This window comes from Rhipicephalus microplus, chromosome 6 (assembly GCF_043290135.1).
Source record: "Rhipicephalus microplus isolate Deutch F79 chromosome 6, USDA_Rmic, whole genome shotgun sequence".
NCBI classification, from domain to species: Eukaryota; Metazoa; Arthropoda; class Arachnida; order Ixodida; family Ixodidae; genus Rhipicephalus; species Rhipicephalus microplus.
Genome location: NC_134705.1, coordinates 26,886,359 through 26,913,894, shown reverse-complemented (window position 1 = coordinate 26,913,894; position 27,536 = coordinate 26,886,359). Strand labels below are relative to the sequence as shown.

The window sequence follows — 27,536 nt, the reverse complement described above, 5'->3', positions numbered from 1 at the left end:
GTTAAACCAGAGACTCGCTACCTCTTTCAGGCAAAAGGGTACATTTTGCAGCTTCGATGTGTCGTCCCACTTATCGCTTGCGCCTACCTTTTCAAAAGTCGACAGCCAATCTTCTACGTCTTGATCATCGGTACCGTCGAAAAAAGGTGGATCGCGCACGCGTACCACAGTGGGCACGATGACCATCGGAGGCTGGGTTGTACCTTGCTGGGTGTTTTCTTTCAGCCATTTCTGGGATGGCAGATAGTTTCCTGTTGCGGAGTTCCAGGTTGAGTTACCCAGCACCTCCACCACTCTGAAACGGGGTTTATTGGCGCAAGTAGTACTTGCACAGCAGGTCTATTGATGCGGAAAGCTTGCGGCAGCAACAGACCCAGGAATCACAGCACTCGGGGCAAACGCTCGTGCTTGGCTCCTCTCGTAAAAGGCGTGACCCACTGCCACACATAATCTTCTTCCTCTCTACACCAGGTCTACCAGCCAGAAACGACGATAGCCAAGTAGCAAAACTTCCACTACGAATTCATATCAACCACTTCCAAGAGTAGCTGGCTTATGCACCCCCTGACCAAAACGCACATCTCAGCAACACGCTGAAATATATGCCCTGCTGAGCCAGCAGCTGGTCAGGCGAGTGGAATGCAGCGTCCTTCTTGCCACTGGTATGTGACAGACCGGAGGAGGACAAAATAATGTGCAAGAAAGAACACACGAAGACATAACATAACGATAGAGCATGCTCCAAGCAATCCAAAATGCATTAGATGCGAACAGGATGCAGCAAGCCCATTACCCACAATGTGAAACAACTTATGTTGCTTCTGAGTGAGCGAACGACATGGTATGGTGTCTATCATTTCAGACACTTGCTGGTGTAAAGTGCCCATATATTTTAATAGAACTTAGTAATGTCAAACACATGAAATTTAGTTCAAACTCACGAGGGAAGAAAATCTCACGTAAAGCAACATTCAGAGGCATTCAGAGAGCACCTTTAGAAGGAGAAACACTTTACTACTGCCGCTTACTGCATGAACTCTGATTGTACCTTTGCCACACGAAAGTAAAGTAATTTGACGAGTTTGAAACATGGAAGCAGATGTACAAGTCACACACTGGCCGAATATTTCATGACACTAAAACATGCAACCAATTTTTGTAAAGCACAAAAAAATGTGTGAGAACCATCTCCACTATGAAACAACATGCATGTGTTTGAAGGTGTACTATCCGCGTCGAATGAAACCCAAACATCGGCAAGCCTTTGCGATAATATTGTCCCGCTCAAGGTAACCTTGCGTAGTACTGCTCATTGAGCTAGGCCAAAAAGCCGCTCCAGTCCGAACTTGTTTGTCCTCTTCCACACGAAAACACGAGAGACCATGCAGCATTAGCCTTTTGAAAAACATCGACTCGATGCTTGTAAATAAAAGAAGAAAAAAACCATAAATACAACATGCGATGACATAGAGAAACAGAGACTGAGTACCAGAGAAAACAAAGAGGGCACACCAGCACCTGCATCATGCACAAACACAAAAACACTAATGCACAAGTTGGAAAAGAAAAAAAACACCACATGAGAATACTGTCACACGTGAACAAAGTCACTCGCGAGCACAGAAGTTACTATGTGTAGTATGGCTTGAGTCGTACGACATGCACAGTTTCAAGTCGAAGTTGTCGACGTGAAGACACTGTGCTGTCCGGAAGTACTTCGTAAGTAAAGCCGCTCACTTGTTGAATAACCTTGTATGGTCTGAAATAACAGCTCAGAAGCTTTTCAGACAAGCCTGGTCGTCAGATAGGAGTCCACACTCAGACTCGTTTGCCAGGGTGGTATGCGAGATTTTGATGGCAAAGGTTGTAACGTCGCGCATCTGCGTTTTATTGGTGACCGATGTTTACGCAAGTCAGTTGACGAGCTTCTTCGACGTACTGGGTGTATATCTCGGCTTCTGGAGAAAACGCATCGATATTACCGTACGGCAGCACAGCGTCAAGCATGGTTTCTACATTCTGTCCATAAACAAGGTGGAAAAGTGAAAATCGGGTTGTTTTCTGCATTGCCGTATTGTATGTGAACGTGACGTATGGCAGAATATCGTCCCAGGCTTTGTGCTGCACGTCCACGTACATTCACAGCATGTCCGCTATGGTCTTGTTGAGCCTCTCTGTCAGTCCATTAGTTTGTGAATGATAAGCCATTGTTTTTTAGTGGCTTGTGCAGCTCAGTCTGAAAATGTCCTCTGGCATTTGTGCAGTAAATAACAATCCTCTATCAGTAATCACACATGACAGCACGCCGTGTTGCAGGACGATGTGGTGCACAAAGAACTTCGCGACTTCAAACCCCGTACCGCGTGGTAACGCCTTTGTCTCAGCATACCAGGTCAGATAATCGGTTGCCACTATAATCCATTTGTTTACAGTGGCCGACAGAGGAAAGGGCCCTAGAAGGTCCACTCCCACAAGGTAAAGAGGTGTCCGTGGTGGTGCAATAGGGTGGAAAAGGCCTGCAGGTTTCACAGGTGGCACTCGCGACAGCCTTGCACGTAGCGGTGTACACTGGTCGAAAGTAGTGTCCAATAGTACTGCTGGCGCACTCTGGCAAAAGTCCGTGAGTAGCCCTAGTGTCCTGACGTTGGCTTGTCGTGGCACACGAGGACGATGTCATCCCGCATGTCGGCTGGTACAACGAGAAGGAAGGCTTTGTTGCTACGGCGAGCCTTTTTCTTGTAAAGAATGCCCCTCCTTAAGCAAAAGGATGACAGTTCGCCAGCAATACACTGAGGAACGTGAGAATTTTGGCCTTCCAGGGAATCGATAACAGGGCGCAATTTCTGATCTCCTCGCTGTCTAGACATAAAGTAAGAATCGCTGGGGGCTCCAAGAAAGCCATCAGCATACTCCGAGTTCATATGAGGGTGCCCTAGAGGTGCTCGAGAAAGTGCGTTGGCATCTTCGTGCTTGCGCCCAAACCTATACACAATCGTGATGTCAAACTCTTGCAAGCGCAAACTCCACCGAGCAAGACGACCAGATGGATCGCGGAGATTGGCCAGCCAACACAGCGAAGGATGATCAGTCACCACCTTGAAGAAACGGCCGTAGAGGTAAGGTCGAAACTTTGCCGTTGCCCTCACGACTGCAAGACATTCCTTCTCTGTAGTAGATTAGTTGGCCTCGGCTTCAGAGAGAGTACAACTGGAGTAAGCTATCACATGTTCAACGCCATTGTGCCATTGTACAAGGACAGCGCAAAGTCCGACGTTGCTGGCATCTGTGTGAAGTTTGGTATCAGCGTTCTCATCAAAATGCGCAAGAACAGGTGCTGCTTGCATTCATCGCCGTAACTATGCAAAAGATGCTTCTTGCTCTGTACTCCAGGCAAACGGTACATCATCTCAGGTGAGTCACGTGAGCGGTTTCGCTATCGTCGAGAAGTTGGTAATGAATCGGCGATAATGAGCACACAAGCCGAGAAAACACTGCACTGCATTTTTGTTTTACAGAACATAGAGGTGGCAACTGCTGCAGTTTCGTCTGGGTCAGGCCAAACTTTATCTGCACTCACGACATGTCCCAGAAATTTCAGCTCATCGTAACTGAAATCGCACTTCTGGGGTTTTAGCACGAGTGCGGCTGAATGAATAGCTTCCAGAACCATTCTTAAGCGCTTCAAATGTTCTCCCAAACTCTCAGACAAGATAACCACATCATCAAGATGTACAAGGCAGCTTTGCCACTTCAAGCCAGCGAGAACAGTATCGATCATCCGCTGGAACGTTGCTGGGGCCGAACAGAGGTTGAGAGGAAGAACTCGGAATTCATAAAGCCTATCGAGAGTTGCAAATGCTGCCTTCTCTCAGTCTTGCCCATCGACCTCTATCTGCCAATAGCCGCTCTTCAAATCGATCGATGAAAAATACTTCGCGTGTCCCAGCTTGTCGAGAGAATCATCAACCCGTGGAAGTGGGTAAACGTCTTTCTTTGTGATGCTATTGAGCTTCCTGTAATCAATACAGAATTGCAGCGTTCAGTCTTTCTTCTTCGCTAGAATGACTGGCAAGGATCATGGGCTGCTGGACGGTTGTATCACACCATCGTCAATCATCTCCTTTACATGCGTCTGTTTAGCCTCGCGTTCTTTAGACGAGACACAGTAAGGTTCCTGGCGGATTGGGAGAACATCATCACCGGTAATAATTCGGTGCTTCATGAGGGGTGTTTGACCGACTCTAGATAAAGAGGCGAAGCACGATTGAAATTCCTTCAACAGGGTGTGAAGTGCGGCCTTCTTCTCGTCCAAAAGTTTCGAATTGATGTCGATGTTGTCCAGAAACTTGCCTTTATCAACCATTTCTCCGGATGCGAAGCACTCGGTGACATTCACTACACCGTCTCCAAAGGCACAGTGGTGCCGCGGAAAAGATGTCGGTGCTCGAAGTTGAAATTGGAGATGAGTATCTGCGACCGTCCGTCACGCAAACGTATAATGCTTCGCACAGCGCACACACCTTGAAGCAGCAAAAGAGATACATTGCTCTATGCGACTGCATCACCGTCTTGGAGGTCTTCACAGGTGACTTCTACAAAAGCAGTCGCTCGGGGAGGCAGCGTCACGCTTTCATCGGCAACACACAGCGCAGGTCTACGACAGCTATCTGAGCGTCGGTCGGTTGCACGTTGCGTCGAGAAAGTTACCATTCCCTTCCAGAGATTTATAATCGCGCCGTTCTCTCGAAGAAAGTCCATAACAGGGATGAGCTGACGAGAACAGTTGCGTAGTACAAGACAGGTGACCACAAATGTTGACTCGCGTATTTCCACTCTTGCGATACAGCGGCCCAATGGAGTAACATCGTGGCCTCCAGCTGTGCGAATGCGCGTCCCATTCCAAGGTGTCGTCACTTTCTTAAGATTGGTTGCCAATTTTTCGCTCATAATACAATAATCTGAACCTGTGTCCACCAATGCATTGACCTGAAGACCGTCAATCAGCACAGGAATGTCGAGCGGGACTCGGTCTCTGGGTTCAGACACAGAATCCGGCGTTTCTCTTGCACTGCACTCAGACGTCAATTCAATACCTGCAGCATTTTGTGCAAGCGTCGATGGTAGGTCTTCCGCACTTATCCCAGCGACCTCGCCCCCAAAGGTCGCTGCTTTCGGTTTTCCCGCCGAGGACTTGGGGAGCGTCCCCGTGCTGTCATACCGAAACGTGGCCCAATGGCTGCGGGTCGCCATGGAGATAGTGATCCCGATTGACACAGTGAGAAAGGTAGACGCTGCGAGAGGTAGTCCTCAATTTCTTTTGCCTCTGACCAATTAGTGGATGAAGTGAATGAATAGAAGAACCGTGCAGTCCAAGTTGTCGGTACGGGCATTCGCGGTATTTTTGGCCGGCTTCGCCGCAATGGAAGCAGAGGGGTCTTCTATCACATGTACGCTTGATACCAGACTTCCCCGTAGGAATACAGTGACCGTCGATGTCGAAACCAGCGTGCGCTGATTGAATTGCAAGTGGCGACATCGTCTGGATTGGGACTGCAGGGCTAGAGACCGGCATGGAAGTGCGCAAGACTTCGGCATATGTACGGTTCCGAACATCAGTGGACGCAGGAAGTGGCTCTAGATTGCTATCCATCAGTTCACAGCGACGGCTGTAAAGCACCTGCTGGACCTCGTCCTAGATAGTGCTGGTGATGCTGCTTACTTCCGGCTGTCTCACCCCATGTAGTTTGGCTATTCCCTCGTGGACAACAGAGCTAACTATTTTGCGAATCTATTCAATGCTGTCGCTCCCAAAGGTGGCAGAAAATTCAGGAGATGATGCAGCATTCACTTGCCGGTCGAATAGGGCAGACCTTTGATGAAGTACCTTTTCCATTGTAGTGGCTTCGGTTATAAACTCCGCTACACTCTTTAGAGGACTCCGCACTAGACCAGCAAAAAGCTGCTCCTTCACGCCTCGCATCAGATAGCGCAGCTTTTTTTCTTCTGGCATTGCCGGATCCGCTCACCTAAAAAGCCGCGTCATGTCTTCCACATACATGGTGACAGCCTCATTAGGCATTTGGATGCGTGAGTGCACTGCACGTTCAGCACTTTCGCGGCGGTAGGGGCTCCGATAGGTCTCCAAGAAGCGATGCTAGAACTGGCCCCAGGACGTCAAGACATCACCTCTGTTCATGAAGCACGTTCGGGCGCCGTCTTTTAAGCAGGCGTAGACGTTGCGGGGTTTGGCGGTTTCGTCCCAGTATTTGACCGCTGCGACATGTTCGAACTCGCTCAGCCAGTCGTCCGCATCCTCAAACAGCTCTTCATGAAAGGAACTAGGCATCAGCGGGTTCTGGACAGTGCAAGAGATCGGCGTAGACGAAGGAGTTTCCATGGCACCTTGAGGTGAAGTCATAGTCGCTCTGTCGACTAGCTGTTCCGCTGTCTCTGGTGGTAGGCCTTGTTGGGGGCAGCTTGTTCTGTGAACTGGCATGTTCACGGGCACAGGGTTTGCGTTTCGGCTCCTGGGCGGGCTCTTGTGCATGGGGTGTGTCGTAAGTCGTCGTACCGAGCAACTCCACCAATCTTGTCACGCTCAAGGTAACCTTGCGTAGTACTGCTCGTTGAGCTAGGCCAAACAACCGCTCAGTCAGAACTTCGTTCTCTTCTACACAGAAACACGAGAGACCATGCGGCAATATAGTGCATGCCGTCCACTTATCGCGGACAAGCAAGCATATATGCGCAGAGCTGCCAAACAGCATGCGCGTGCTTGTCAATAGTGATAACTGGATGGTGCTCACTAAACCATCACGAAGGCTGCCCACTTTTCGGGTTTCATTTGACGCAGAGAGTACATCACTTGAGTGAAGATACGATGGTTGTTTAACTGAGCTGCACAGCACTCCATGCAGCAATCTGTGAAATAAATTTAAAAAGTCACAGTTTTGCCGGAAAGGCAAAGCATTGAGCACGATAGAAAAAAATTGAAAGGTCACGCGCAGAATCGAAAACAGATCCAAAAATGCCCCGCGTTCCTCACGCACAAATGACATACAAAACGTACTCACAGGTACGGATGCACGCGAATAAGTGTCTCATCTGTCACATTGCTGCGTCTGAAAAGCGCATGCTCGCAAACGGAGACTGCGATGATTGCAGTGACCTTTGTGCACCCGGTAACTACAGCAGAATCGTTACAGGTAAAGCCCGAGGCCAGCCAAAGCGTACGACCTTCCCCTCCTCGCCGCCACTAGATAAGGGAGCGTCGCTCCCCTTCTCTAAGCCAGGCAAAGTACGCGTAGGAGATTAGAGCGGGCACCCGCGATGTGGCAATGGGCGCTCATTGCGCCATCTTGCTGGTAATGCTGAAAAGACAATTCCACCCGAGATGCTCGTGAGCAGTGGTAAATGGTAGACATAAGTAGCTTGCCGTTTGAATGATGAAAGATGTGCTCCGGGTGGCTTAGTGGTTAACGCCTCACAACGCAGAAAACCCATGTTCGATTCTATGCACTGAAGTTTTTTTTTCTTGACTTCTTTTTTCTTTCTTGCGTTTTCATATATATAGATACGTATACATACACGGTGCATGACATCGACACTGACGCCTACGTTGACAAAATCCAGCCGAGAATGTCCATAAAATTGCTATGACAATAAAAAAAAAAACAAGACTCTTACTGCTAGGCGTAACCTGGAGAAAATCGTGGCAAAGGCAACAATATCCATTTCAAACGAGAAATTGATGCAGACAGGCACCGCAGCCCATCTTCTTTTGTGAGAATCAGGTTTTTGCTATCTACCTGTTCTCCCTACCAGTTACCACTAGGCTCTGCCTTCATCCAAATTTTTCATTGAAGTGCCTTAATGCCAGTGCAACCACTTAGGGGGCGAGGACCCCTTTTAACTAGCCCTGCTTCAACATGAAAAACCATGTTGGAGCAAATGTGCCATGCGTAGTGGAGTGGCTAGCGTGGGGATGCTGTTGCAATGCGTGGGTGCCTCGTGCATATGTTTTTTCCACCTCAAACTTCTACAGGTATTTGCACCATGTTGTTCATGCCTGCTCGAAGAACACTCGCACCAAAATCGAGGTCTTGTTACTCTTTACCATATGCTGTAACAACAAACATAGTAAACCGACCTTTCCCTTGCCAGAACTCTTCTTACCTTCAAGTTTTTTTTTTTGTTTTTTTTTTATAAAATTCATTTGATAGTGTCCTCTTGTCTCCTCCCTAACTCATATTATGCAGCAACCAAGTCAGTATTTTAATCAAAAGCGAAATGTTACCAGCTTTGTTATGCTAATATTTAAGTACCAGCCAGGCTTTGCTAGGGAAGCTCAAAAATTAATAAGCAGGCCTTTTAGGTCTGCAGAAACTCAGCATGGTCAGCTAGAAGTTTCCTAGTGCAGGGAGCAGAGCACAAACTCGGGGTAAAGAAAAAAAAAACTTACAGAGATTGCCTGGCTTTTCTGCTTTTTCTTCCTGTAAGGGAGGAAACGATGCCTATTTAAGAAACATTTATTCCAAACAAAGCCCAGGTGAATACAAAACAATCTGCTTAGGCAACAGCAGCCCTGAAGAAAAAATGAGCCAGAGAGTGTTATAGAAAAGCTGTTCAAAGACCACTTGAAAAATCCACAATCCTTTTCCTCAACAGAAAGGCAGCACATGTGCTGACATACTTAAAGGGACCCTGAAATAATTTTGGTAATTTGGTACAAACACGTTGGGCCGGTAGACCAAGTTCCAAGGGTTGCTTAAAACGCATTTGAGCCCTCTGCATAAACTGTGCAATTTATTACGATTTTTTAAAGCTACGAATAGCTGTACATCGGTGCAGAATGTTGCAGCTCGACCAAATGCGTTTTCAACCACCCATTCACAGAGCGACGTGCTCTGGCCACTTGACGAGGCCAGAGCATGTCAGCAGCCACATCACCCTAGCTGCTGATCTGATTGGCTGCCACGGGCTGTAGAATGTGCGAAGTAAGATCGACTGGTAGGGTGGCGGCACCTGTAGAAACAGGTATTAACCATTCCACGATCTTCGTCTGTTGCCAGACGGCGCGCATGCTGCCAGAGTTGCCACTGGTGGCTACTTTTAGCCAAATTGGCGAGTTTGAGAAGCCGTGGTGACCTAGAACTATGAATGGCGACATGATGAACTTTTGGCAATTTTGGGCTTAGGTCTTAACTGGGTTATGCATTCTATACTCAGCGCCTATAAATGAATGGGCGACATTTTTTTCTAATTCTTTAAATTTTAGACCCACCACTAGAAGGCATACGCTACGCGCAGTTGAGTAAACCTTTCCTGTTTCTCTTGTGTATCTCTTCAATTCACCCGGATCCAGGAGGCACTGGTGTTCTGGTGTATCCACCAGCAACCTCCCAGCAAAATTTATGTCAGTGGACTGCTTTGCTTGCCACGAGTTGGTGGTGTCCCGACCATAACGCCAACTGTCTTGAATAGCTTGTCCACTTCTTCACTGTTGTAGTACCTTCTAATTTGGTATGTAGAGTTTAAAGTTTTTATTCACAGACGTTTCAGGCCAGTGAGAGAATCAGGTTCTTTAGGCAGCCATTAGGAACTACAGAAACTGCACTGAGGCAATGTGTAGGGTACGCATGACCGCACAGAAAGCGTGGTGTGAGCATTGCCGCAGGTCAGCGGTACTTACTAATTTATTTTAATTGATTTGTAATCAAGTGGCTTGATTATCAGACAAAACTTTTTACTGCGAAGAAATTCTTTCAATTTTCAGAAAAGTTGTATACATCGTCCCTCTTTTGTTGTAGCAACTGCTTCTCCCTGTATTCACTACAACTGCAACCACCACAGACTTTTCTTATGAGGCGATAGCATTCAGAAACACTCCTGGAACATGCGTGCCCTTTTTCTGTGCTTTCATGATGAAGCGGCTGATGTGACTGGCATTGAAAAGCGTCATTATAATCGAACATTTCTGGACAGTACGATACTGCACAGGGCTATACATAATTAGCAATGTTTATAACTAGACAAGCCCCACGTATGTAGAGTGACGACATTTTTGGTGAAATTTGAAGAAAAATGGTGACTTTAAGCGAATTCCACTCAAACGTCTGAGGCAACCCTGGACACTATGTGATATCCTCCAAGACTGCCCTGCACGTGTCGGTGTGCCATTTCGAAGGTATAGACCCGTGAAAGCTCGAGTCGTGGAGAGCGCTCATGATAGCTCTACGATCGCCAGCGATGCCAGCGTGCCTCATGAGTTGAGAAGGCCAGGGAGAGGTGATAAGGAATGATATAATCATCTGTAGTGCCCTTGATACAAGGTGTGGCGCTAAATTTGTGGTGCGAATGGTTTGATGATGCTTTAGGCTGAGAAAACATGAAAAAGCCGTTTCAGGGTTCCTCTAAACACACATGTCCATGGTTCACTGACATTCACACTTTTATCAGAGCCCTTTCTCGAATTTGCATTGCTCAAGATGTGGGGAGCAGCCACAGTCATGGCAGTGCACTGACACGTAGTGGCCATAGTCATGCGGCAAGTATAGTGTTGGACAAATGGGTGTGAGCCTTGAAGAGAAGCTTAAGCACCTTTTAAACAAAGTGAAAATGGAGCTTGTAAGGATTACTTGATTCCCACAGAATTCATAGTTCTCAAAAGTGAATGCACATAACACTTTTTGGCAAAAAACAGGGGCTGTATCCGCAGGGCTTCCTGAGATGCTGGGCCAATGCAGTGGCATCATTCTTGGTATGCCTTGTAATCTGCAACACCAGCGCTGCTGAAGCATGGCCGCTTCGACTAGCTCCTGCAAGAGCACGTCACGAGTTAGCCATGGAGGCCATGGTTGAATATATGAGAGACGCTTGTTTACGTAGCACTCGGCTGTTTGTTGTTATTACAGATATCGTAATGCAGCTGCACAACTTTCAGCATCACTGTACTTCGTCACACGAACAGCACTCTCGCTGTTCAGAGCAGTGATCGGCGGGAACCTTCCGTCAGAGTGCAACATGGCTCTGCCACAGGAACTGAAGATGACGTTGCTTTCCCCACCCACAATTTCGGTGCACTTGCGTGGGTGGAGGAAGACAAACCTTTCTTGCATTTTCTAAAGCTCCTGCTGCAACAATCACAGAAAAAATTACGACATTATAAACAGTAATGTCGGTCCTTACTGACTACCAAGCTTGACTGAATTCTGTAACCTCTTCAGCTTCTCTTTAATATCCTTCATAAAAAGGACCAACAGAACCTGTCACCTACTGATGCACTGCCATAACTGTGGACGCTCCTGGAATTTTGGGGGATACACTGTCACAGCCATGCATGGTGAGAAAATTGTTCACGAAATTTTAGAGGGAACCTAAATTCAATGGCTTGTTTGGTCTTATTGTGTTTGTCAGTAGGTATAAAGATTCACCATTTATATCTATATTTTTTCTTACTATCAGTTTGTGTATCATAAATGTGCTCGAGAATTAATATTTCTGACTGCACTGTCGCCGCTGCTTGTTTGTCCTTTTCAGCAACTTCTAGTCACAAGGCTCCTCTTTGCCTAATTTTCATCTAATCACCTTTCCATTGCTTTGATGTGTGCCACAAACTACCTTGCATTCAAAGTAATAAAATGGTTGTGAGTTGAGTGCTGTGTGTTTATTTGTATCAAATACTTTGAATGAAAAGTGTGTGTGTGCATGCGCAGATAAACATACTTTATTTTTATGTACTATCCACACTTACTGCACAACCAGAACTGTTACTGCACTTGCAACCGGAAGTCAGCTTACATTATCCACTGCCTGATGTGGTGCTTGTCTCGCCTTTCTTCTGTTCACGGCCAAAGAGTGCACTGCCCCACCCCTCTTTCACTTTTGAATCTACTTCGACCGACAGGGCGTGGTCGCATGGGCTTCTCTCGATATGCTTTATAGTTTTCTACATGTGCTCTCATCCCAAAGCTTGCATTGAAGCCATACAGATGGTCACTTAGCTGGTTGCAATTGCCGTAATTCCTAAGGAGTGAGTTGCTGGGCTTTATTCATATGGCATGCCAATTTTTTACACTGCACTGAAAGTTCTCCATATCTGCATGCATATGGTGTCTCCATATCTGCATGCAGGCTCTTGGTATTAGACCGACAGTTTCTGAGTTTTTTTTTTTCTTTCCAAAAATAGCGGGTAGGTGTGTTATGCAGGATCTGGCACTTCCGAGAGCAGGCGCTCTTCAATGCCACCACAGAGCATATGTTAATAGGACAGAATTCCTATTATAGTTCTATGAAATTCTTCCCATCAAATATTGTGTTTTAACACCGCAAGCTGTTATCAGATCACAACGGCAGGGGCAGTAAGTGGCTGTTCGCCACTGCCACCACCGATGTGATAACCACTCTCATGCGAAATAATAAAATGGGAATAAATTTTGCATACGTTGTCACTCTTATCATCACCAACCAAGCAGTTGCATCTTTTACAGCCCAGGTGAGGTTATACCTTTGAAAAGTTACACAAGCAACACTTCACATAGTTGTTCTTTCCTTAAAGGGGCCCTCCAACACTATTGAAGCACCTATTTTTTATTTGTGGTTTGGGTAGACTGATAGCTGGAGATAATTTTAGCATAGGTCTAAGCACTGATATCAAATGATTTAGTACATCAATCATGTAATAGAATCATTGCATCGCTACCGACAACATCACCCCGAAGTGGCGCTCACCAGAACTTCACGGGCGGAAATAACGCCAGAAGGTTGCCGCCATATGATTGCAAAATGTAACGTTAGAAGTAATTGTGGTGTAGGATTAAAACTGAGGTTACTAATCTGTTTCATTTTCTTTCTCTGTGTTTTTTCATCGAACCCTTAACAGATATGACCACAACAAAAAAAGAACACTGCGACTACAAAGCATGACAGCTGCCATTTTGCCCCTGGATTTTTGACTTGCGCGGGTCAGATGTCTATACGAAAGACCTCTAAGGACCTCTCTCCCTCTTTCTTCCTTCTTATTGCTTTTGGGAGCTTGCATGACATCTCTTTCCGCACAAGCACTGTTGAAGGGGTGCAGTGTACCATTGTTGTTTGTTGGGTGGCTTACCGAACAATGCGCGAGGTGTCAACAGTACTTCACTGTCCTGGTCGTTCCACAAGTTCCTTTTTTAGAATGAAAGGAGGCAGTGACTCAGAATGCTGTAAAAAAAGCAGAAAATACCTCGCTTCGACACGCCAGCTCCAACTCACATTCTGGCAAGCCATGCGTCAAGCACCACGTTTGTTACCGTGGGAACAAGGTCCACATTACTTTGGGAAAAAAACAAAAAACAAGCATTAATGGGATTCGAGATTCCCCTGCGTAGGCGCTTCCAGCTTATTTCATTAGGAAAGCCTTTCGGCGTGATGGGCGAGTGAAATGTGTCAAGTGACCCTGCGAAAATATAGTTGAGGGTCGGCATTTTTTTTCTGGTAATTTGAACTTCGTAAGTCGAATAACTTCACAATGCGTGCTGTTATCATTGCCATTTTTGCTGCATCAGTCTGTCTCTACTTCAGTCTAAACAACCCACGAAAAAGACATAGAAAGTTGAATAGTGTTGGAGGGCCCCTTTAAGTTCTTCACATCAACTGTTATTGCTGTCTCTGCTGATCTCAAACATAGCTTTAGCCTTCCACTTCCTACTATAGCCAAATGAGCACCTCGGGCTTGAAAAGGCTGGCTCCACTGGCCTTGGAAGATGACAGCTTGCTGCTGGAGCCATCTGCTGGTGCAGCAGTTGACTCGGGAATCAAACTCTCCTCCTCTGGCGCTTTCGTGAGCAGGCCCTCTTCAGTGCCACCTCCTGCACAGTGAATATGTTATTGGTCCCCATATGACAATATTCTCATTATAATCCTATAGTATTCTGTCCATCAAATAGTGTTTTTACAGCGAAAGCTGTTATGAAACCACAATAGCAGTGGTAGTGGCTAGCTGTTCGCCACTGCCACTATCGGTGTCCATAACCACTATCGTGCTGTAGGCTTATGCCACAGGAGCGAAGGAAAGAGACGTCTGAATGACAACCGACGCCAGCAGGAGACATGAGCCTTAGCTTCAAGTGCCATGACCAAGCGCCGTCCTTACTTTCTTTTTTTTGCAGTCGCGGGCTGTCCGTTTTGCACACCATCCAAGCAAGCGGGCTACAAGGCCCCCGGTGTAGACTGGAAGTCGAAATCTGACATGTTTTGGGTAGTCCAACGGAAGATCAGGCATATATGAGAGGTTTTCTATGGCAGTCTTCAGGTACGCCGTCTTAAAGAGGCGTACCTTAAAGAGGTCCTGAAACCCTTTTTTTTAATAACCATGGAATTAATTCACTGAGAAAGAGTATTACCTCATAAATTGAATGCAGCAAAAATTTTAAGAATCCGTCCAGTACGAGCAAAGTTACCAAGATTTGTCACATGCTGCCATTACAATCTCTTTTCTCTCGCCCCGACAAAAGCGCTGGAAGCTGAGCAGGGAGGGATGGGAGGGGCAAACAAAAAACGTCACTTGCGTCTCATGACTTCGAGCATTTTCTTTTTCTTTTGGATACTCAACTTTTTTAGTGGGATTGCGCACGCACGCATGGACAAGTGACAGCCTCTCGCGGCGACCTTTGTAACGACCGAGGGCGCCATGTTCAAACAAACTAATGGCTGATAGATGGGCTTACGGGGCTTTTTTGTCGAGAAAAAATAAAGCTATTTTTAGCTGACTTTGATCATTTATTGTGAATTCCAGGCCGCGTGCTGCACTATATTATTTGGCTCAAGTGTTGTTGGGAGCCTCTACTACCTATCGACAGCGTTTTCTGACCATGCTCAAAAAGTTCTGTAGGGCCCCTTTAAGTCACTTCAAGCTGTCTCTTCGCGGTCGTTTTGTAGACGAGTGGCAGTTTTTTCGATGCGGTTGAGGACGTGGAATGGTCTGTCATAGACTGGCATTAAAGGCGGTTTAACCGTGTCATGGCGCTCCAAAACGTGTGTCAAACTGGTCAGATGAGACTGTACAAATATTGCCTTGTGATCGGAAGGTCAGGTTGGGGTGGGCCGAAGGTTTTGTACGCAGTCCAGAAGGCATTGCAGGAATTCTTATGGCTGAGCTGGTAGCTGCATTGTCTCCAGGGAGCCGCAGAAAACTTCCATGCACCAGCTCTGCTGCTGAGTACTGTAGATGCACTACGGTACTCAGCAGCAGAGCAAAAAAAATGCATTACGTTCTATTGAAAATGCCGAATGTAATGCACATACCTTGTCTTTATTCAACAATTTCAGAGTCGTAAGATTTGACAACACGTATGAATATTGTTTACTAGCGTCTTTGAAAACTGAAATTAAAAAAGAAAGTAACAATCTTATCTCCATAGCATGCTTAGAGCACAGCACCTTGTCTCTATCTACAAGACAGAGTGATTATTCAAAGGTTCCTCGATGCCCAACAAACTATGGTCTACAAATGCTGAAACATTCACTCCCACAGATACTAAATAAATTCAATTTTTCATTGGAGCAATTGCGCCTTCTTTCGCGACAAAATATGTCGAATATTTTTTTACCTTCATGACGCAAGAGAGATTTAGGCAGTTCCAGAGATTTGTTTTTCATGTTCTGCTTATTTCTATTTTTTCGTATTTCCTCAAAGAGTGCGATCCTATTAACATATCTTAAAATTTTATGTATGCAATATTTCTTATTGGTGCCACTTTAAACTATGTATTTGTGTCCGTTTAGTTGTTTCAAGGACTTTATGAATGCCGTCACTTTTTCTGCTTTGCATTGATGGGATGTGGGGCTAGTCAAGCTGCGTTTTTTATCGCAGCTTTTTTCCCGCATTCCACACCACACATTGTATGGTGTAACACTGTGGTGAAATGAACTTCAAACTTCACTCTGATGACAGCCCGTAAACCTAATAGCACCAGTGGCAAGCAGTACTGCGGAGTTATCACTCCGGAATCACAATAAGTCCGGAATCATTCAACATTTTCACAACCCCAGAATGGAATAGGAATGGCGACAAATCTTGAAGGAATAAAATGGGAATGGAATGAAGCGCGTTTTCCACGGAATGAAAAATGAAATTACGCCTTTTTTTTTAAATTGAGCCCATTTTCGTTAATGTGTTGTTTTTCAAACATTGAATATTGGCTGCCAGTATCGTATACTGTAGCAGCCGTTAGGCTATTTATGCTCATACTTTGGAATAACATGCTGTGTAGTGGTTAGCAGCCATATAATTTCGAAAAATAATGGACGTATTGTACGCATTATTGTCTGCCCTTTTATATATGTGTATCATGTCTTAGAACAAAATTTTTATTCCAAAGTAATCAACAAAATTAAGATTGGTCTAAATTTTTTCTTAGGAGTGTCGGGATTACTTCAAGATATATGGTGGAATTTACGAGAGATCTTGACATATGTGGCTAGGTAGTTACCTAGTTAAAAAAACCAAAAAACCATTCCTGGTTAGTAACGACAAAAGTTTCCAGCTTTACCAGCTAATGGCTATATAGTAAAGAGATGCCACGAAGGTTGTAAAATACGCTCAAAACAAATAAATGCATACGTTACCAACTGTTTGTTAACTTTCTTTTTTGAAGATTGTGCTGACCATGCAAATACCATAGGTAGCGGGAGAACTGTCTCAATAGGAACTAGTAGTGTGGTTGTACTGCACGAGATGAGTCACCAAGGTACTATCCCTCGACCATAGTAATGTGTTTTGCGTATTTTTTTTCAATTCTCATGCATCTGATGACATCAGCTTTATGTTGTTACGCTCATTTTTATCTCGATAAATCTATCAAGATATGCCTTTCCTACGCTGAGGAATTACAGGAATCGAATCAACCTGACTGACAATTCCTGAAGGGGGAATGGGCTAAGTTTTTCCATTCCGAGGAATTTTTTCATGAAAAAAATGGAAGCACAGCAAGTTGCATTTCCGCAGAGTTTAATCAGCATGGAATGCAGGTGCACATTTCGCAACACTGGTGGCAAGGCATCAATTCAGGGGAGCTATTCTCGCGGTGTCCTACTCGTGGACATGTCCAATTTGCTGGAGCGAGTTATGTTACGAAAAGAAACGATGAGTCAAGACGTCATGGCGGGCTCCACGGTGGCACACCGATCCGGCCAGCACATTCCTAGTGCAAAAAGAAACTATGTGGACGAAATGTGGAGTAACAGGACTTTTAAAACAAACTTGACAGCTCCGCACGCGCGTATGAACATGTTGAGATGTTTGAGGAGCGATGCAAGCAACGCGTACAGACGTTTCAGGGGCATCAGGCGGGCGGCCGCTTTTCAGGACTAACGTGATTAGAGTCCATGCACAGCCTCAGAGATGTGCGTCTAAATTTGAATCTCTGGGGGCAGCATTCGTTGTGGCGAAACGCATTCCGTCTTTCTCACTTGCGTTGAGAGTTGTAAAAGCTGCATGACGTCAAAATTACGTTGCAGAAGAAAGACCGGAAACGGGTGGTGCATTCCAGTTAATCAAAGGAGGCCAAATTGGACATGTCCCTGAATTGGACACTGTGAGAATAGCTCCCTACGTGGCTCTATTGAGGTGGGTAATCTGGACCGTCTTCTGTTGATAGCGAAGGTGTTTAACCGTGTCGTTGGCACACGCAGGATATGCAATGGTACGGTAATGCCTGTCTCCAAGGCTGCAATTAAGGCAAGTGAACAGCGTGGACTTGAACTGACGTCTGCGGTCTACTGTCACGATGCCAGGACAGCCAACTTGAACGAGATGAAACGAGAAATGAAAGCGCAAGTAACTGTCTCAGTGGTTATACCTTAAGTGGAAACAGCCTCAGGCCAGCGTGTGACACGATCAACCATGATGAGTATATAACAGTACCTCTGAGACACTGGTAGAGTGCTTAAAATGTCTAGATGTACAGTCCTGGTGAAAATTTCCCAAGCCACGCTTCTATAGAAATACATGGGATACCTTGAAACTTTTCATACATGGTCAAAACAACGGCCGGGCGAAACAAAAGTATGGGGAGACCTTCGTCATCTGGCAGGGCAGGCACATGTGCGTCCAAACATGTACATCACTGTTGATTTCAAGTCAGACATAACGCTGGGTGAGAAGACGCTGAGTAGCCCAAATGCTGGGGTGATAGATGCCGTGTAAGGCGTGGAAAACGATGGGACGTAATGAAGTGGGAACAAAAGAGCGGGGATTTCAGCTCTGACATGGCACTATAACAATAATGAATTTGCCACCTGGTGCAGTGGGAAAGAATGAGGGTTCTCCCGAAAAGTGGTCAGCTCTTCATTATTCTGCTACACGGTGGAGAATGAGGCCCAGACGATGGCTGGAGACGAAGAGTCAACCACGGTTACAAGTGTTGTCAATGCCTTTCATGTAGCAGATATTGGTCATGAATCCGAGATTTCAGCATGATGGCAGAGTTTCCTGGGAACGTACTTGAATGAGTTCACACGAAAAACACATGCCAGCAGCTTATCATCACTCAGCACGGAAAACGAGCATCCTTCCAGAAAATTGTGCAAGTGCTGTATTGCAGTGTAGATGGCTAGTAACTCTAAGCTGACGATACTGTAGCGGGTCTCAGCAGGAAGTAGTTTCCGAAAGACAAAGGTCTCCACTCAGAGTAAATGCACTACTGAAAGATGGCTCCGATGGCCACGCTAGATGCGTCAACCAAGTTGTTGCGCGGGTGAATAAGAAGCATAGCGTTTGTGAGGACTTGCTTGGTGGCAGTAAAGGCAGCTTGGGCTTCTGACGACCAAGAAATGGCAGAGGACAGGCAGGCGGTAGACTGAAGGTCAATGAGTTGTCAAAACAATTCTGCACAGTGTGGTATGAAGCACCTGGAAAAATTTACAAGTCCCAGGATTGATTGGTATACAGGGTTTAACATCCTAAAATCACCATATGATTATGAGAGACGCTGTATTGGAGTGCTCCGGAAATTTCGACCACCTGGGGTTTTTAACGTGCAACCAAATCTGAGCACACAGGCCTACAGCATTTTCGCCTCCATCGAAAAAGCAGCCGCCGCAGCCGGGATTCGATCCTGCGACCTACGGGTCAGCGGCCGAGTACCTTAGCCACTGGACCACCGCGATGGGGAACAACTCCCAAGAATTAGCATAACTGGCACACTGTTGTAGGCTGAGGATAATCCTGCATTGCTTCAAGTGGGACATAAACCTTTGGATGATATGTGATGGCCCAAAAAGTCAAGCTTAGATGCACCGAAAATATACTTCAAGACATTCACAACTCGGCCACACTGCTGCCAGGTGTTGGAACAAAGCACGGAAATGCCGTTCATGCTCTTCAGGCATCTGGCTGGTGATGAGGACATCAAAAAGATATGCAAACGCAGTAGGGAAGCCTCGTGTGACCTCAGAAATGAACCGCTGGAAGGCTTGAGCCAAATTGCACAGTCCAAAAGGCATCCACACGTGTTCAAACAAACTAAAAAGCGTCGTGATGGCAGTCTTAGGTATGTCGGCAGGCTCGACGAGAATCTGGTGGTACGCCTTAAAAAGGTACACTTTGCTGAAAGTGGTGCAGCCATCGAGGCGTGATTAAAATCGATTGAAATTCCGGATGTGAGATAGAAAATAGCTGTCATGAACAGTCTTGGTGCTCAACGCTCGACAGTCTCCACAAGAGTCACCGGGATCACGCTTTGGCACTAAATACAGCGGAGGAGCCCAAGCGCTTGGCGACAGGCATATAATGCCGAGCTGCAGCATGTGGTCAAACTCCCGTTTGCCGATAGCTAGGCAGTTTCCAAAAGGCGGCGTGGTCGGGCGGCTACGGGTGAACTATGGGTGACGAAGGGGTGTGTCACGGCATGTTTAGGTACCTGGGTGAGATTGCAAGGTTTTATTGATTCCGGAAAACTCTACAAGATGCTTTTGAATGAAAATAAAGGTATCAGCATGCGGATGGCCATAGGAGCAATGTTGGACAGAAATCCACAGATGGAGACACGAGTCTGACTGTAGACGAGGGGGCGACACCGCACGCTGATGTCTAAATTGAAATGTGAGAGGAAGTCTGAACCGATGATCTGTTGAACGCTGTCTGCGATAACAAAAACCCACCAGAAAATGTGGCAAAAACTAAAGTCAAGAGTGAGAGATCGGAGTTCATTTGTCACTATTGCAGAAGCATTCACAGTACAAAGCGACTGCCAGGTAACTTCGTATGATCTGCCTTAATCGGGGGCACAATGCTTATTTCTGCGCCTGTATCTAAGAGAACTTGGCGCCAGATAGCTGGTTAGTTACCATGAAAATGTAGCTAGAACAAGAGGGGAGACCACACGCCGCCGCCATTGGTCCCAGCAAGCGTTTCCCAGACACGAACAGGGACATTTGCACCTCGTGGCTCAGTGACCGACACACCTGCGGTACCAGCAGAGAGGTGGAGGGCTGGGACTCTGAGATTCTCATGTGCATGGAGGAGCTTGATGACAGAAACGAGGCGAATGAATTTTTGGAGGTGTCTTCGGAGTGCAGCAATTGAGGCAGCGAGTTCATCGATTCGGGCCTCAAGTCACGAAATCGCTATGTCCATTGGTGGTGAGACAGCGTTCACGGATGAGGCGGTCGTTTCAGGAACCTGATCGACAAGCTCCACCAGTTGGTCGAGGTTCATGTCACCAGCTGCCACGAGGACGAAGCGGATTGACTGGGAAAGACGTCAGAGGAAGTGCTCGCGAAGCAGCGCTGAGTGGGCTGAGAAGTCATTCTCCCCATGAAGCTGTAGCATTCGGTGCAGTAGTTGGGAGGGACGCCTGTCACCAAGGTCCCCCTCTGCGAGGAGCTGCTGAAGGAGGACATGTTCCAATGGCATGAATTGCTCTAGCCCCTTGGTCTTAAAGTGCTGATATGGCATACTGCCTGAGAGATTGGAGAGGACGTCTGAGAGCTCACTGGCAATATCAGGAGGAAGGACTCAGCTGACGTGACAGTAGCGTGTTCTTTCCGAAGCATGCTGCACAGCAAAAGTTGTCTCTAGACCTGGTGAAACCAAGCTTGCGGGTTCTAGGGGCAGAAAGATGGGAGACACAGTTGCGCTGCTGAGACGTCCTGTGGACATGAGGCTTGGTCAGTTTGAGGGCATATTCAGATCAGTCATTCTCATGGTCCTAGGACATCACTTGTAGGCTTACGCCACAGGAGCGAAGGAAAGAAGACGCCTGAATGACAATCGACGCCAGCAGAAGACGCAAGCCTTGGCTTCACGTGACACTTCCAAATGCCATTTTTATTTTCTTCCTTTTGCAGTTGAACACTCTTTGTTGCGCAGGCCATCCAAACGAGGGCACTATAGTGCAAAATAAAAAAAAGTGATATATGAAAAAAATTTGCAGACATCGTTTGCTCTTACTATCATCAACAATCAAGCAGTAGAGCATCTATTACAGCAGATAAAGTTCCATGCCCTCAACCCCACTTTCAAGACGAAGTAATGGAGTGAACAAGGAACATAGATACCACCGGCTGTATATTTTGCTGTCACCCACCACCTACCTATACCTATTGGTAAACAGCCACTCTGTGCTCTCAGTCATGGCTCCGATAAGAGTAATGGTGTGTGAGGCCTTTATATAATGAAGCGGAATCTGTTTCGAGTTCACAGCAAGAGCCGATTCTGGCACCATAGTTATACGCTGCTGCCAACACTGTTGTCAATAATAGCTATTGTGAAGAATAAGAGAAAAATCACAGAACATCTACGAAGTGAATAAGGATAAGTGGGCAAAACTCCGGTGGATCATTTGGATAACTGTGAGTTGCCTGTACATTTGCCCCCTCGAACATGCACATAGAGACGACACAAAAAACAAACCACTCTGATCATCAGCAGCACTGTGATGGCACGAAACTGTTCATTCTTGATGCTTGCAATCTTTGTCACATTGTTGTCGAACCACAAGTTGGGAGACATAAACCTTGTAGCCATGTCCAAAAAGTTGGAGAAGGAATTCGCGCTTAAACCGTGCTACAGCGCTATCAACTTCAGGTAGCGACCTCTTCAGGAATTTCGCAGCCGCTTCCCGCACTCTCCTCACTTCCCGGTCCACTTGCCAGCACTGCTGTCTCACTGCAGCTTTGCGAGCCTTCAACTGTAGCTCGGCTTGCTGGCACTGACGTTTCGCTGCAGCTGCACGAGCCCTCGCCACTACCGAATTGGCTTGCCGACACTACCGTGCCAAGCATGTGTATTTTTTTATGTGTATTTTGTTTGTGCTATTTGGCACTACCGTGCCAAATAGCACAAACAAAATACACATAAAACATTTGATATATCTATCAGGTAACTCGAATAACGAATAGTGACATAGTGGGTGCTTCCCTACTTCATGAAATTTACTATGGGTATTTCTTTCCCCAACGGGTCTGGGAGGGACACTCTTGCACAATTTCCAAATGAGTGTTTGACATCATCAGCTAACACTTGATCATGAAGGCCATGACTGGAGCAGCAATGAGGCTGGCTGGCCATGGCATCTGTTGCAGCATGCAGCAAGTTTTATATACTTACTGGAAAATGCAATCAAACCCAAACAACACTTTTGCAGCGACAAGTTTGAGTACAGGGTCTATATTTCTATAGCTGTGTTTCAGGTGCAGAAAGCATTCTTTTTTTTACGTCATTCACAAGTGACTACAAAGGTGGTTGAATGACCATAAATTTATTTACCATGTTCAATTATTTCATATCATAGATAGTGTGAAAAAAGATGTAACATTTTTGAAGTATTAGTAAGTAGTTGTGATGATGCTTATCTCGGGCAGCTACATCGTATAAATGTGGAGCTATGCGTAATAAGACTAAGCTTAATCTTCTAAATAAACAAAATCATCTTCACACATTAATTAAGAGTACCACAACAGTTACTGCTGCACAAGCTTTGTTTCTTATGCTTAATTCTGCAAACCAGGCATAACCTAGCGTCATTTACCTACTATAAATATTCCTGATGAAGTGATATTCATTACGAGTTGTGCAACTGCTGAGTCGTGGCATGGCATAGTAGTAGAGCTAACGTTTCATGACAGAAATTGAAGTTAACAAGAATTATTTTCTATCTGGCATAGACTCCATGAAAATGACAGATCATTGAATAAGTAAACCTCCCATTTGTAGAATTTCTTGAATAGCAGGCTATTTTTTATTTATTTTTATTTATAACATACAGCAGACCAGAATTCGGTGCTTGCAGGAAGGGCACTCATAGTACACTAAAAAAAAAATACAATACCAAAATACCAATACAGTGAGTAAAAGGAATGCACAAATTTTTACATTCAACTTAGTAAAGGCACTCAGAATGCGTACTATAAAAAAAGAAAAAAAATGCAGTACTGTAGTTACAACAGAAGTAAGCAAAATGAAGTAAAACATACAAAATGGAAACACAACACCTAACGCGTGTATTATGGTAACTTAAAAAGGGTCATTCATTATATGCCCAGAATTCCACTCCTAACAACGTGAGCAGTACGTTACAATTGATGGGCACAGCTCGGGCTATCTGCCAGTCACTTAAGGTCTTACCCAAGGCAGTGTCTGAGGTACCATTGATTTTTCTTTTATATATTAACGAAATCACGATTATCACCACACCTGGTACTCGAATAAGACAATTCGCAGATGACTGTTTTGTTTTTCGTATAATTATGTCTGTTGAAGAACAAAGGAAAACAGACACCAGCCTGAATAACATGTCCTTGTAGTGCAAAAAATGGGGCATGGCAGCCAACACCGACAAAGCAGCCTCCCTTTGCATAACTCATAAAAAATCCCCTCGATTACGTATACAAATTAGGGTCTGTTCCATAAAAACAAGTTAATAATTATAAATACCTAGGCATAACCTTCACCGACAATTTTTCCTGGAACCGTCACATCGAAAACACATGCTCTACTGCATTCCACAAACTAGCTTATCTGCAACACAAACTTAGAATTCCCCTTCAAACGTTAAGTTACTCACTTACCTAACTTGTATTCTGCAAAACTAGAATATGCCTGCGTTGAATGGGATCCGTATACTAAACTGAATATAGACAAACTCGAGAGAATACAAAAAAATGCAGTTTGTTTTATTTATAATAAATACAAACATTCAGACTCGCCGTCCCAACTAATGTTGGCTAATGATATTCCTTCTGTTCCGTCTGGCATTAAGAAGTACCACCTGGAATTTTTACATGAGCTGATTAACCACAAACTCAACCTCGACCATTCGCTTTATGTAAGTCCCCTTTCCACAAGGGAACACAGCACCATTGCTCTGATGCACTAACACCCACCTATGCCAGAACAGAAATGCACAAGTTTTTCTTTTTTCCCCTGACCGTTTCAGAAATGAATTTTCTGCCGCCACTTTAGAACCTGTGAGAATCTGCTTGAAATGTACCTTTCTGCATATTTTCATGAACATCATGTTAAAATACTGTTACATTCCTTTGAAAATATATATATATTTCAAAGCATATATATATATATATATATATATATATATATATATATATATATATATATGAATGTATGTACTGTTTTTTTTTGTAGCTATATATGTTTAGTTGAGTGTACAATCATGATGTATGCCAGTCCTGCAAAGACCACGATGTGGTCTGCAGTATGTACTAAATAAAAAAAATTTAAAAACAAGCATTCTTTTCAGCCTATTCAACATGCCCAGTAAATGCAAATAACAAGGAAGTTTTCGAATAGGGGCTCCAAAACCCTTTGCATGTGCTTGCTTTGGGTCAAGCAGGAGCGATGAGCTTTCGAATAGACTATGCGGCGCTTCGAACAGTCCCCCTATTCTATGTCACTGTGGTCTTGGTCGAGAGTTGTCACTTCAGTGGGTGCCTTCATGTTTGACCCAGATCTTTTGGGGCAGGCTTTGGGGCTCCCACTAAATTCGAGGAATAGCATCCCCAACCCAAGCCCTGTGCATGTGCAGTGGCCATGGTGCAATTTTTTGGGGGCCTCTATTTGAAAACTGTCAACAATATGAAAGAATTCAGGACACCTAGGTGCTGGTTATACAGTTTTCACTGTTTCTGATTATGCAGGTCCTATCCTGTATGCTAGACATGCCAAAGTTTTCTAAATGCAACAAAACTCAGCTGTAGTGTCTGACGTCGCAAGGTCTGTGAAACTATATTTGTTAGCAAATGCAGAGTTGACACATTGAGATATCTGATGCTGTCAAAATGAACAGCTAGGTGTCATATAATTAAGCTGAACGCCCCTTAAAATCTAAACATTCTGAACAAGCTGATTTGTCAACAAATCACGATTCTTTCTTTTTATGCTGGCTTCGGCGGCGGGGCAGCAAGAGATTTCGTATCGAAACGGGGTGCATGAAATAAATTGACGCCAGGCTTTCCGAATGACAGCTGGCCGATTAAAGGGAGACAAATATTTTCTGGAAGGCCTGCATGTGGCAAATGTGCACAGCCACGTGGCTTACGCACATGGATATTGGATAGTCTCGCCGCGGTTGTCTAGTGACCAAGGTACTCGGCTGCTGACTCGGAGATCACAAGATCGAATCTCGGCTGCGGCGGCTGCATTTTCTATGAAGGAGGAAATGCTGTAGGCCTGCGTGCTCAGATTTGGGCGCAGTTAAAGAGGTGGACGAAATTTCCAGATCCCTCCACTACGGCATATCTTATAATCATACTGTGGTTTTGGGACGCTAAGCCCCACATATCAATCATGGAAGTTGGACAACTGCAAACTGCAGTATTTGACACGCATAAACAGCTCGGGTCGCTTCTGAAGCAAGCGCTCAAACGGCGCATTTTGCCAATGAACACGATCCAGCTTTCATTCTACGCAGCCGGCGTGCCCCCTCGATTGCAGCCTTCAAAAATCGTGCAGCGCATGTAGTCAATCAACACCGCGTAATCGTGGGCATAGGAGAACACGGTCAAGCACGCACACAAAAAAGGAGAGAGGAAACACCCTCCGTCCTTGAAAAGTGATGAGCACAGCGTAGTACTACTTCACCTTTCTTCATGTCGAATATAACCCAGATAATACGGCAAACGATCTATTGGTTTACTTCACAAAGACTCTGCAACCGCAATTACTGCGCGATGAGCGAACACAGGTGAATTCGGAACAGCAATAGCAGGAACTAGAGGTGCCGTTGGGTGGATGGACAGTTGGATGGATGACTGTGGCTGTACCCTTTAGATTGGGCGGCGGCTACTGCCACCTAGCCGTATACTTAGTGAACTAACCATTACATTTATCTTTTTTTTTTTCCTTTAAATAGTCAGGTTGAGGATTCGTATTTTGCAGTTAAGGGTTTAAGTTTCACTCGTGCCTTGACTTAAGCCACCAGTCATAACCTGCTTCTAGTTAATTCTACCCGCTTAAAGTCGATATTGCCCTACCTGTCCCTAAAACACAATGCTTTGGAAAACTCTACGCCATCACCCTGAACTATAGGTCGAAGCCCTTTGCAGAACATTATGAAGTGTTCGGCAGTTTCCTCTTCCTCTCCACACGCACTGCGTACCATGTCTACCCCTTCATATTTGGCCCGGTATGTCTTGGTTCGCAATACTCCCGTGCTGGCCTCAAACAGTTGAGAACTACCCCGAGTATTATCATAGATCCTTTCATTGGCAACTTTCTGCTTAAAAGTTCGATAGATTTCTAGTGCGGACTTCTTAATCATACCAAATCTCCACATGTCAGTCTCCGTTTCCTTCACCTTCTTCTTAACCGATCGTTCTTTTGGTTTGGCCCAACTGCTGTTTTCTAAGTATTTATCCGTCCATTTTATGGTTCGCTTTCTCCACTTTGTATTGACATTCTTCTTGTACAAGTAGCTGAAAACCTTCCTAGCCCAACGCTCCTCCCCCATTTCTCTCAATCGCTTCTCAAATTTTATCTTGCTGCTATCTTCCCTGCCCTCAAATGATGTCCATCTCTTATCACCTTGTGCTCAAGGAGGATACATAAAACTTGCTGGAGTGGAAGCCGCCTATGCGCCGCTACGGGAGAGAGTGAAGCCGCGCCGAGCGTGCGGCGGCCATGTTGCCAGTGGCAGAAAAGAGCCGAGCGCTGCGAATTTATGCTTCATCGCGCTGCGGGTGAAGTGACTCGTGTGTTTTTAAAGCAACGAAAACAAGTAATTCTGGTTGTAAATGTTTATTGCGACTTGTACGCAGCCAAGTGGAATGTAGAGAAATCAAATAAAGTGCATATGCATCAAACAGCGATGCCCAAAGCAAACACATCATCGAAAACATAGGTGACCTACTGGTGGTTGAAAATTATTGCTCTTGTCAAAAGTAGTCCCACCTTACTTTTACCTATTCTCGTTTTTTTTCTCTTCGTCATGTGTTGTATCCTAACTTTTACGTATTGTTCGGCGATTTGCCTGCACAAACTGTAAACCTGATTATCAAGCGTATCAAAGTCTAGGACGTGCTGCTCTAGTTTATGGAACCAG

The 27,536-nt window shown here is 45.4% G+C and overlaps 1 protein-coding gene across 18 annotated transcripts in view; it reads right to left on the bottom strand.

Annotated features, from left to right (window-relative positions):
* The window catches only part of Sirt2 (Sirtuin 2), a 438,023-nt gene extending 411,775 nt beyond the window's left edge, over positions 1-26,248 (bottom strand). For 5 of the 18 annotated variants that reach the window (XR_012884102.1, XR_012884103.1, XM_075865858.1 and 2 more), the window contains exons 1-3: positions 26,078-26,245; positions 13,705-13,847; positions 8,462-8,492 (exon numbers count right to left, since the gene is read on the bottom strand). Coding sequence is in view for 12 of the 18 variants with exons in the window: in XM_075865858.1 (XP_075721973.1) it covers positions 8,462-8,492; positions 13,705-13,847; positions 26,078-26,087 (184 nt within the window). In the remaining 6 variants the exon portion in view is untranslated. Of the gene's footprint in view, positions 1-8,461; positions 8,493-13,108; positions 13,201-13,704; positions 13,848-26,077 lie in introns of those variants that run through there. The other 13 variants (XM_075865863.1, XM_075865865.1, XM_075865857.1 and 10 more) reach the window with 7 other exon arrangements.
* Positions 26,249-27,536: the final 1,288 nt, after the last annotated feature.